At 40.1% G+C, this 12,598-nt stretch overlaps 1 protein-coding gene across 1 annotated transcript in view; it reads right to left on the bottom strand.

Moving 5' to 3' along the window:
• Positions 1-536: 536 nt before the first annotated feature.
• The window catches only part of reck (reversion-inducing-cysteine-rich protein with kazal motifs), a 247,542-nt gene continuing 235,480 nt past the window's right edge, over positions 537-12,598 (bottom strand). The window contains exons 20-21 of the mRNA XM_028804063.2: positions 6,583-6,738; positions 537-2,756 (exon numbers count right to left, since the gene is read on the bottom strand). Coding sequence (XP_028659896.1) covers positions 2,550-2,756; positions 6,583-6,738 — 363 coding nt within the window. The 3' untranslated portion in view covers positions 537-2,549. The remainder of the gene's footprint in view (positions 2,757-6,582; positions 6,739-12,598) is intronic.

Below are 12,598 nucleotides of genomic sequence, written 5' to 3' on the forward strand. Positions count from 1 at the left end.
GCCGCTGGACCCCACAACCTTGCCCAACATCCAGTCCATACAAGCATTAAACAGAGTAGGAGCGAGAATACACCCCTGATGAACCCCAGAATCAACTGGGAAAAACACAGAGGTCTGTGCACTCACAGTACCAGTGTACCGTCCAGCCATGATATCCAGCAACCTCGAGAGGATCCTGCGAACCCTCAGGATGTCCCACAGGGCAGCTCGATCAACTGAGTCGAATGCTTTACAAAAATCAACAAAGGCTGCAAAGAAACTCTGCCAATATTCGCGTTTGCACTCCATGAGAACCCTCAGTGCCAGGATGCGGTTGATGGTAGACTTCTTAGGCGTAAAACCAGACTGTTCTGGTCGCTGGTAGGTGAGCAAGTGATCATGGATCCTATTGAGGATGACCCCAGCTAGGGTCGTGAGCAAGTGATCAGACCAATAAATTGTTTTGAGGTCCACCACCCATTTTGAGTTTTTTTTTTTTTTTAAGCCAATCAACCATAACAGAAATATTGCATAGCAATAAGAACAAGACACAACTGTTTGTCAAAACTGCATTTTATACTTTATAAAATATGCATGGTTGGCATTTTAACATCATACAAGTACTGGCTTTTTTTTGCTAAAACACTCATTTTTGCAAAGTTTGAGGTTTAACGTTATGTTTTAAGTGCCTACATTTATACAAGTTCTATAGTTTGGCAATAAAATCACAGTAACTTCAGTAACACATGAAAGGAAGAAAACAAAAAAACAATCAAACATTGTTAATATATATAATACTAAAAAGCTGCCTAGCTCAATAATACTGAAACGAGAGAAACACTTCATGTGAAAAAGAAGCTTAGGCACATAGACAAAAACAAAACATAAAACAAAAATAATAAAATAACAAAAAGTCATCAAATACATTCTGTAACAGCACACTTCATAATTAGTCAACATGCAAGTACAATGACATCTTGAATGGCACATTTCGTAAATTGGTTCTTTTACATACTTTGTAAATAAAAGTCCAACTCAATTGGGACAAACATTTTTTATACATTATAAAATTATTGCATTACCTGTCTGCACTTCTGTACAGGAGATATACTTTAAGAAAAGGCATATTAGTCAGGTTACCCACAAGTGGATACGAATGATTGTCAGTATAAAAACATGGCTCTTGTTCTTTGTTATTTTCAAGTTCCGTTACGCTTTTTGTTTTCCACAACACACGAACAAAACTATTCTTTTCTTTGATTGACTATTTTCTTTAGCTTATTTGTGCAACAGTTCTGTTGCTTTAATAACATGATTTAAAACAAAATGTGCATGCTGAAGATCTTTTAATATCACAAGGCTTGGGGGAGACAACGTATGTCCTTTGGAGGACATGTCCATAAGTGGCACAATACCCGACCCCCTTTGATTTCAGTCTCAATTTCTAGCTATGAGGGTAATAATAACTTATTCCACCCCACTTCTGGTGGCACGTGTCGACCTAACATAGCAGAGCAGTAATGAGTCTCTTTGTATTAAGACTCTCCCATTTCTCCCCACACTCCTAGAATGGCTTACCCTTATGCTAAAGAAGCTGTGCATCCTTGAAGTAGAGTTTTAATATTACATTTCCTTAATATATTCTATGACAAAGCATAGCAGGCTAGCAGCCAATCAATTGAAAAGATTCTGAATTCTGGGAATGATAGGCGAACGTCCTGAATGAGAGAATCTCTACCGTGGTCTTAAAATTATAAATGAAAAGCGCAATAAAAAAAAGAAACAAAACTCTGATCAACACCCATTACAGACGTGCAACAGCCATTCAACTGTAAGTCGAAATACATGCCAGCCACGTGTGATTGGCCGAGGCTACACAAATCTCGACTTCCCTTCGAATGTCCAAATGTGACCTGCTCTATACTTGTTATGAAACTTGAAAATTATAACTGATAGGTTTGTGCTAATGAGATAGGTGAGCCCATTTTCCTCTCCACTCTACCGAGAAGCAGAATTAACAAAGCTGAGCAGCGTCACCAGTGGGTTGGGAGGTGTAAATGCCCAAGTCAGGCTAGAACTGGCAGGCAGTGAAGAAAAATCTCAAGAGTAACATCGATGAAGTGAGAAATATGAGATAAAATGAAAAAATAAAAAAAAAGTGTTTCAACTCAGTAAACAGGGAAGGCCCCAAAGATTGTCAATGAACTGTCAGACCGATAGCTGTCTAAATTCTCCCTTTGCAAACACGGGATGAGGGCTATCTGTCTGGCATAATACTAACGACGATTGTTTTCTTTAAAGCTTTGTTTCCTCTTTGTATTATAATATCAAGAAATGTGCAAAGATCAAGGTCTGGTCTTGGGGTTAAAACAAATAGGCTACCCATTATAAATGCGTCATAAATTAAAAACACATCTGATTATCCTAGCAACTGATCTCTTTTAAGTTATTAAAGCAAACCTTTTTCAGTCCTTCGCCATCTGTCACATTAGACGTCCAAAGCAGCGCAGTTTCTAAACTTATGCAAAATGCATTTTTCATTTTATTCTTAAGAGTTCAGCAAGAAGCAGCTAGAAGAGGGTTGCCACAGTCAAGAGGAGGCTAAGGAATAGTGCAAAACATAAAGGCATCCTGTTGATATTTCCCGACGAGGTTTTGGAGGAGACTTGCACCTGGGATGCTGTAAGCGCAGACAGAGGAACATGTGAGACTAGCGTTGGGCTGCCAAAGTTGATCAGCGAGTCAATCTTCTCAGCTTCTTTATTGCATGCCTCAATCTGTCAGACACACGGAAAGAACAACATTTGAAGAAAAATGAAATGTTTTTATAGTTTGGAGAATGAAAAACACATAAAGCGTCAATCTAACTGTAGTTCATTCCTTCTAACGTAGGTACACTCACGAGTACAAAACTCCTTAACAGCTGCCATTGGGATAAGGGAGAATTAAATCATTATTTTTTGAAACTGCAGCCTGCAAGTATTACATTTTTTTTAATTCTGCTTAAATGATGAACTATAAAGGAACAAATTTACAAAGAAATTCACAGGACCCATAAGGCAATTTAACTAATGTACAGGAACAATTTACACTGAAAGCATCCTCTCTTGTTGACTAATAATTATTGACTCAAGTACATTTGTAGATTATTTCCATATTGTACAAGTAATGTATAACTTTAATGCATTTGTTTTGTTATTCAAGGAATTTATGATGGTTTTAGTCTAAAGTAGTCAGTTAGTTTACATCTTAATAGTAAAAGAAAATGGACACAGTAAGAGATCATACAGATAATACACAATGGATCAGAGCTTTTGGGCAGAGCCATCAATCACCAGGATAGCTAGCCAATCACATGTGTGTAATGTCACATGACCTGGAATCCCATCTGCGATTTCAACATGAATAATGACCTGTCTGAAGGACCGATGGAGGATGACATAGAGACAAGGACAAAGGCACATGAAAAAGAAAGAGAGAGTGGCCATTTTATCTGGATGCCGAAGAGTACAACTCATGCATCAGGTCGATTGCTGAATCAAAAAGCTCCACAGGATAACATCCACTCAGTAAGCCTTTCTAAGATGATACACAAAAAGTAAAGGCAATTTGAAAATTACGTGGTAACCACAACGGAAAAAGGCTGACACAAAACAACACATTTGCGATGTCTTGTGGGTTGTTCAGACACTCACAGTGCAGCGCTCTGCCGTTAGTCTAGTTGAAGCAAAGGTCAAATAAACATGGATGGTCCGCTCCAGGATTGGGCCACTGTTGAACAATGCGCTGTAGTGAGATTTCTTTGGGCAGAAGGAGTGAAACCTGCTTAAAGATTTTACACCAGGAATTATAGATCCTGGTTTTGTATTATGGGTGTCTCAAGAAATTGTTTGCCTTGGAGATCAGTTCAAAAGGTCTATTTTGATGTCTTCTGAACAGACAGAATTTAAGAAATACAGCATTCCCAAAGATGACGTTTTCCATTATTTGCAGATAAGGGACTTCATGAAGAAGACCACCGCACTACTTTCAGATTTCACATTCTCAATGGTTGAGAAGCAGGTGTTCAGTGATAGAGACGACAGATCTATTGCTGCTTTTGATTTTTTGTTTTGTTGTAAATGAATGTGTACTCCGAGACTAGTACTCGGGGATTAGGGATGGCGAGGGAGAAGAAATTTTATCTTGAAGTATCAGATGAGATTAAAATGCCAAAAATAATTGACTGTAACAGAACAAAAGGTATTTAACTTAATATTACACACAAGTCATATGTGTCTCCCAGTCTCTGAGGTAAATTTACAGCAAGCTCTTCATCATGCAAAGTACAAAAGAGACATGGATGATCTCACGCACTGTTTGGGGTCCTGTACTGGGCTGCAGCACTACTGGTGGGAAATTTGTCATGAAATTCAAAGTATACTGGGGAGGGAAACTGAAACGGACCTAGTATCTTTCTTATATTGCACTGAGAAAAAAAATTGCACAATATAATGGCATTTTGGGTCAAGAAAAATGACCTTATTGTTGATTTCACAAAGGGTGCCTACTATGAAAGGCTGGCTTTAAATTATAATAGAATACATAGCTCTGAACCAGTGTTTCCTAACCTTTTTTATTTGGTTGCACACTTTTTGGAATCAAAAATTTCCCAAGGCACACCACTGTTTTACTAACCACAGACACGTTCCATCTCATACATGTGCTCAACTGCCCGAAGGAGCAGAACTACCGGAGTAGCCGGACAGAAAAACAGCTGCAAGATCAGCGTTGGCAGACTCGGCACTTAGTGAGCACTTTGGTGGCATCTCCCAGTTGCTTTGTCACTCTGCCTCGGAGGCAACTTGTATGCCCACTATCCACCAGCGCTGTGAGGCTTGCTGGCGACCACACACCCATGGCAGATGGACTCTAGCAGCAGGAGACGCATCTGAAGTGCTCTAAGTGTTGTGGCTCGATGCATGCTCAATAATCCAGGTAAGGAAATTCTAGAAAGTTGAGTCAGTTCATCTGGACATAGTTCTTTTTCAGGGAGATACGTTACATTACTCATCCAAGTGACTTCCTCAGTCTCGAGGAAGTCACTTGGATGAGTGATGTAACGTATCTCCCGTCACTTGGATGGGTGATGTAATGTATCTCCCTGGAAAAGAACTATGTCCAGATGAACTGAATCAACTTTCTAGAACTCTAAGTGTTGTGTTTGCCACATAGCGATCATGGAGCTGCTTTTGTGCCAATTTCTCCAGGTAGACCTATCTTCCTCCGACAGTCTTGACCACCCCGTGAGCTTGTCTCCCAAATGAACTACCCTATTATTTCCCAGCACACCACTGGGCCGTGACACACTGGTTGAAAAACACTGCTCTGGACTATCTAACCTGCCTAGTGCACTTAAAACATAATATTTTCCATAAAGTACAGGAGCCTTTCTTGATTGGCACTGACCTTTCTGCCATATTGACTCAAAGACCTTACTTGAGATGGTAAATTGGCCCATATCTGATAATAACCACCTTTGCTTCTGATTCCCTCTTTGCATTAATCTTACCTACTATACTCTGAGCTGTTTCTTGTTTTTGTCCAGTGTGCATATGTATTATAAAGAAAAATTAAAGGGGAATATTTAAATTAAAAAAAAACAATAAAAAAAGAGAATGACAATGAAGGTGGAAATTATTTTGAAGCAAAACATAACTTTTGTAGTTGCAATGCAAGGCAGTCCAGAAAACCTGAAAGAAGCTATCTGGCCGGATTGTTTTGACAAGATAGATGTTAAATCATCAAATGTGAGCAATTTGTGGATTCACTTGAAACATAAATGCACTGACGCTATGCTCCATGGATGCTCTCCGCTTCTTTGCCATTGGCCAAACCACCCAAGTCCACGTGCCTTTTTGCTGTTGTTGAAGCTAACATTAGGTCCGTTATGGCATGGGAGTGAAATCCCATACAAAAGTGTTTAAGAGTCATGAACAGTGGCTGGTCCAAACTACAAGGTGTTTCCATGTATGATGTGATTCATTACTTTATGGTAACACAATACACAGCTAACTGTACATTCATTCCATTGTGCCCAAGTACAACACTAATGGGGCCCCCTGGTCACCAGAGGGTATTTCACACACTGGTCAGGGTGATGCACAGTACTGTCCTCTATTTCACTAGGAGTACACTAGGAATGCTACTGATAATATTGTATTTACAGTTTTCAATATTTATGAAGGTTCGTCAGTAGAGATGTTTCTCCAGGAAGATGGTCACTTTTTATAGATTTTTATAAACGAGACACTATACCACGTAGTATGATGGAGATTAGAAGCATACAACTAATCACTAATTAAAAGATACTGAGAAATCAATTTTAGGTCCATGCTACAAGTTGAAATGAAGACGCAGAAAAAAACATTGTCTCAGTCCTAATAAGATTCTGCAGCAAAAAGTTAATCTAATACTTCCTTCTTTTTCTTTGTGAATGAGCAAAAATAACTGCTGGTATATTTGTGAATATGAGGTAAAGAGAGAGTCCCAGTTAACTCCAAAACCTGAAATTCATCCCTCAATTGAGATGTACAGTAAATCTCCCCTCAGTGGAGTACGCACCTGCAGTGACGTGGGCTGCTGGTCAACAGGGACGATGAGTATTACAACCTCAGATTCTATACTCAGGAATCCAAAGATGTCGCACTGGGGGACTGAAATATGCAGTCGTAAAGTCTGAAGGATGTCATGAACAGTCACTGGCTGTCTGTGGTTGAGCTGTTAAAAAATAATAATAATAACAAAATAACATAAACCCACTGATTAACAGAATGTTATTCCACATTTGGTTACTAATATGAAGCTAAACTAAAAAGTACAAGACATTTTCACAGAATGTGTGGCAGACAGCATCACATTATCAAAGCATTGGTATGGAATGGCCCATACTTGCATGAAAATTACACTTTCGTGATACTCCAGGCACTCCGTCACTGGAAGATTTTATAAAGCAATGCAACCAGTTGTACTGTAAAGTAATACAGAATCTAGCACATTAACTTATATAATATTTATTATGCACACAAATAAATGTAGAGTGAAATGAACAGGAAATTGAATCAAAGGAACAACTTCAATAATATTTAATTTAAAACTAAACGCACTGCGTCAAATGAAGCAAACAAGCTGCATAGATAGACAGACAAACTGGTCCAGAGGTGACCTAATGCAACTTTGCACATCGAGATCTATTGAGGTGTGTGTGTGTTCATTTCGTTCTCCTCATCATCAAGCATGAGCTCTGGTAAGGCAAACAAGCAGTAAGCTAACTTCACTTATACATTTTTTTGAGTGCATGCATGTGGGTGTGCTTGGGTGTGCCAACATGTATAATTGAATACACTGTGCATCTCAAAAACAACTTGTGCTAGAATTTTGCAAATCAATAGGTCTGGTCCTATGGCTAAATGAATCAGACTGCAAAATTCATTAAACAATTTCTATAGCGGTTATTAATAGATATACAGTTCTTGAAGGATATGGAGATAGGTATGGGACCAAACTGGACTAAAAACATGAATCCTGGAGCCTCTAACAAGACAAACACTTATTTGAAGAAGATAGGACTGTTTTTTCCAGAAGTTATCATGGGTCTCAATGTTCATGACATATATCTCGGAAACTGCTTATCTAAATTTTTGTATCTTTGCTAGGATGTAGTCACCTATGAGATCTACACAACACATAAAAAACAAATCTTTGCAATGAAAATTGTAATTTTAAGACAAGAAAATCACTTTTGATTTCCCATGTGCACACGTACACATAACAGGTACCAGGCTAAAATAAACATTTGCACATTGTACATTGCAGAATCAGAATTTGAACTTAACTCATTGAGTTTTTGACCCCATTACCAAACCAGACTGTTATGTCCTGTAAAATCAGACAAAGAAATTCCCATTTATAGCCAGATTATTATGTGAGCAAAACCCTCAACTGAACTTGAACTGGTAATGAACAAAGCAAACATTTTGAAAGTATGAATGAGAAACTTCTAAAATGAACATGTCTAATTTGAAAAAGAGTGCTTGTAAGAAAATGTGAAAAAGGAACACATTGAGATAAAAAGAAAACCTAAATACAGGAACAGTTGAAGAGCAATGGGCTAAACTGTAAAGAATAAAATACAGGATAAATGTTTCTAAAATATTAAAAGCAGAATGATGAGCAATGCTGCAATAAAATTAATCACTGAAGAAAAGGCACTTAATTAATTTGTAACAACAACAACAACAACAACAACAACAACAACAATAATAATAATAATAAGAAGAAGAAGAAGAAGAAGAAGAAGTTAATGTTTAAGTTAATAATAATAAAAATAAGTTCTAAAGTAAAAAGGTAAAACAGAAACACCAAAAGGCACTTGGAGGAGAACTGAACTCATAATGTGACTGTTAGCCCAAAGACATATTTGAGTATTTTAGCACAATGACAAATATAATACAGAAAGTGGTGAGTTAAGCAACAATATAGGTGGGCCTTCAGGGGGGCAAAAAAATAGAAAATAGGAAACCCAGTCAGATCTTATTTTTCTCTTCAGCCGCAATAAATATTCAAATTATAATAAAATAAAGAATGCTGTAGGAGAAATTGCCAAAATAAAAATCACAAAATTATAAGAATATGTAATTCTACACAAAACATCCTTTGAGATAAACCAATAAGTCTTCTAGAAGGTACACTCATCTTTGGAGGAGCTGATTCTCATCTCTATTACATCACTCTTCACTATGAATCACTCTGGGATGTGCCAGAAATCACAGCCTGATAAGGCCAAGAGGACATCCTTTATAAGCCGAAGAGATGCAGCCACTAAGATCCCAAATTGGATACCCTCCAAACCACGGCTGCATCTTGATATCCTGTCCAGGAAAATCATGAATGGCAGAAGAGACAAATCACACTCCTGAACACACGCTGAATGGTCTTAATACCAAGCACATTAAAGCACAACTTTTTCAATTACCCTCACAAGGTCTGCTCCATTGGTAAAGGTTAATGGAGATCTGACTTGATATCTCTCTTTATATCAATACAAGCTGAAATTGCAACAAGGGTGGGTAGGCTTTCGAGATTCAATTCATGTAAAGTACTAATAAAAAGCACACTCGTCAAACCAAACAGAATAAGGCATTAAATAGACGTAGGGTTGCATGGTATACCGGTGCTGAAAAAGTACCAAAAAACCCATTTTTAAAATGATAAGTCACCAGCAATTTTATCATTTTCAGTACCAGAAGTAAACATTAGTTTTCTACACGACCCACACATGCCCTGTTGACGCAACGTAGATAGATAGATAGATAGATAGACGTAGACTACGGTAGAGGTTAATGTGCTTTGACACTCTAAGGCTGACCCCCAAAAATCCTACCTATGATGCACTCAAGACTTCACAGGGGAATGAGCCCATCCCCCTCTTTACTTTGAAGCTAGCTATCGATGGAGACCTTACGGGGGATCCTTCCTTGCTTTGATGCGATTGAGACAGTATATTGCCTTGCTTCGACGATACTGAAACTTCAGGACCTCTCTACCTTGCTTTGACGCCCACTGGATGCTCTAAGAGGGAAATGATGTGGAGTGCGGTGCAAGGGTGAGGTGCACCATGGAGACGTCTGATTGCACAACACACCAAGAAGGCTAAAGTAAGATGGGAGGGTTTGGAGTTAACTGTTTTAGTGCAATTACTGAGGTCTGAAAGCTGGTATCAATGGCAAAGTCAAAATTTTACTACTCAGACATACAAAAAGCAACTGCACTTCACATTTTAGATGAAGTGAGGGTGGCATGGAGGTTTTAGTTATCAACCCTGTCCTGTACACTGCCTGTGTGAACTTTTCTTATTCCTCCTATATTCGTATAGCCTGCAGAGTTTGGAGCGGCCTCCCGAAATTAATTAGATCAGCGGGCTAAATTCATTCTTTTTAAAAAAAATTAAAACTCATCTGTTTAGGTAGGCTTTTAACTTAACCTAACATTCTGCCCCTTCTTTCAGTTTACCTCACCTGTTGCATGGCTGCCCTCGGATCCCAATTCAGGTGGTTCTTTATATGGTGGGTGTGGCAACGTACTGTAATCAGTGCAAGGGCTCAGGATAATTTGTGTGTGTGTTATATCACAAATCACATTATTTGTTCATAAATGTCCAGGAATTATTATTAATTGTGTCCCCCGCCCCGTGATTTTACTTCCCAAAGGCCTATTTTGTATGTTATCTGGTGACAGGTGTCAGTGTGGCTCTGTGTGTGACAGTGCCCTGAGATGAAATGATCCTTCTGCAGGTCTGAAATGAATAAGGTATATTTTAAAAAAAGAATGGATAAATACATAAGAGTATCTGCAATACTGTGTTGTGATTCTATTTTAGGAAGAAAATATCAAGTCTTTTAAGTGTTGCTTCATCAGCAGCAAGTCACACTAGCCCTGTGACAAACACAGAAAACTGTCACTACAGTCACAGGCAGCCATCTACACTCCTAATTCTCACTCATTAACACAGTGCTAGTTAATTGATATTATTTCATCCTTAAGCAGGGATTGGCAGAAACATTTATTTCACATCTGCTGTAACTCATTGGGACTTTGGCTTTATATATATATATTGTAATGGACAGCTGGGGACCGTGACCTACTGGGAGACCTGGGGGAGCACAGAACCAGGAGAAAGGCAATTTATACCCCGGGACATGAAAGGGCAGCACCTCTGGGTTGTATCGAGAAACCCAGAAACTCAAACCTGTTGGGGTGCCTGGACAGCTCCGGAAACAAGATCTGCAGCACTTCCACCACACCTGAAAGTGCTGCCTGAAGAGGAGCTGGATTCACAAGCAGCACTTCTGCCACAGGTTAATCGTGAAGCACATGGAGCACTTCCAGGTGCACTATAAAAGGGGTCACCTCACCCCATTCAGGGAGAAAGAGTCGGGTGGCAGAGGACGGAGCTTGCGAGAGAGGAGTGGAGGCGGCAGTGAAGTAAAAGAGAGATGGAGAAGGACTGAGCCTTGTGAGTGTATTGTGGGTGTGTTGTGCTGAAAAGAAGGAGCAGAATATAATAAACATGTGTGTTGTGGACATTCTGAGTCTGTCTGTCTGTGTTCTGGGCACCTTTCCACAATACATGTTGTGATAGATGGCCAGGAACCCTGCCCTGCCGGAATGCCTGGAGGAAGGAGGAACCAGGAGAGCGGCGCTTCTTTTCCCTGGGCACTCGGCCGGTCCTTGCTCCCTGGGGGACAGCACTTCCGGGACACCAGGAAGTGCTGAGAGACCAGGGATGGTGTATGCCTGGACTGCTTCCGGGTGCAAGGGCAGCACTTTCGCCACACTGGGGAGTGCTGCCGGAAGTACATCGTCAGCCACCTGGAGCACATCCGGGACAAGATAAAAGGGGCGGAGTCGGGTGGAAGACGGACGGAGGTTGCGTGGCAGGAGTGGAGGCAGCCGAGAGAAAACCAACGACTTTGAACTGTAAATAGTTGTATGTATTTGTGTAAAATTAACGTGTGTGTGGTGGACACTGCGTTGTCGTGTCTGTCTGTGGCCGGGCTAGCTTTTACAATGTATGTGTGTATATATATATATATATATATATATATATATATATATATATATATATATATATATATATATATATATATATATATATATATATTCTAGGGGGCTCCGCTCACTTTGCTTGCCCACCCCCAGGTTTAGTTTACCGGATATACAATTTAAAGAGATTATTATTTTCATGGGAATTGTTACATATGCATTATTTTCACTTTTACTTTAAAACTTTTGTAAAAACAATACTTGTCTTTTATTTCCGGCCCCGGGCGTGGTTACATCTCTTTCTCACAGGACGTATAACACGGCTTGTGTTGTGACGGGGGTGCGGCTGAACGCACACTAAGATCATCTGCTGTCTTTCTGCCGCTGGTGAGCTGCCTGTTCTGCTTGTCTCGTTGCCCAATCATTTCAAAGCCTGTACAGCAGCTGTCCTTTTGCCACTTCGTGTCTCTGCCGCTTGTGTTGTGAAGGGGGGACTGAACACACGCTAAGGAGAAGCGGTCAGATCATTTGCTGGCTTTCTGCTGCTGGCGAGCTGCGTGTTTTGCTTGTCGTTTGTTGTTGTTTTAAGAGCTGGGAGCACATGAAGCGTGTCTGCCAACAGCAATCCAACAACTGCTAGGTTAGATGTCTGTGGACTTTTTTCAAATGATGTCTCACTGCCTTGTCTTGCGTGACATTGTAAAAACTCTTTCTCGCAAGGCGTATAACGCTGCTCACATTGTGAAGGGGGAGGGGTGGGGGGCTGAACGCATGCTAAGGAGATGCCGTCGGATCATCTGCTGTCTTTCTGCTGCTGCGCTGCCCGTCGATCATTTTAAAGCCTGTACAGCAGCAGTACAGTCCTTTTGCCACTTCGCGTCTCTGCCGCTCGCATTGTGGTGTGGTGGGGGGGGGGGGGGGGGGGGGTTTAGGGTGGAACCTAATCAATGACTTTGTTAAATGGTGCGACTCAAACCACCTACACCTGAACACCAGCAAAACCAAAGAGCTGGTGGTGGATTTTAGGAGGCCCAGA

Source organism: Erpetoichthys calabaricus, chromosome 6 (genome assembly GCF_900747795.2).
Source record: "Erpetoichthys calabaricus chromosome 6, fErpCal1.3, whole genome shotgun sequence".
Lineage (NCBI taxonomy): Eukaryota > Metazoa > Chordata > Cladistia > Polypteriformes > Polypteridae > Erpetoichthys > Erpetoichthys calabaricus.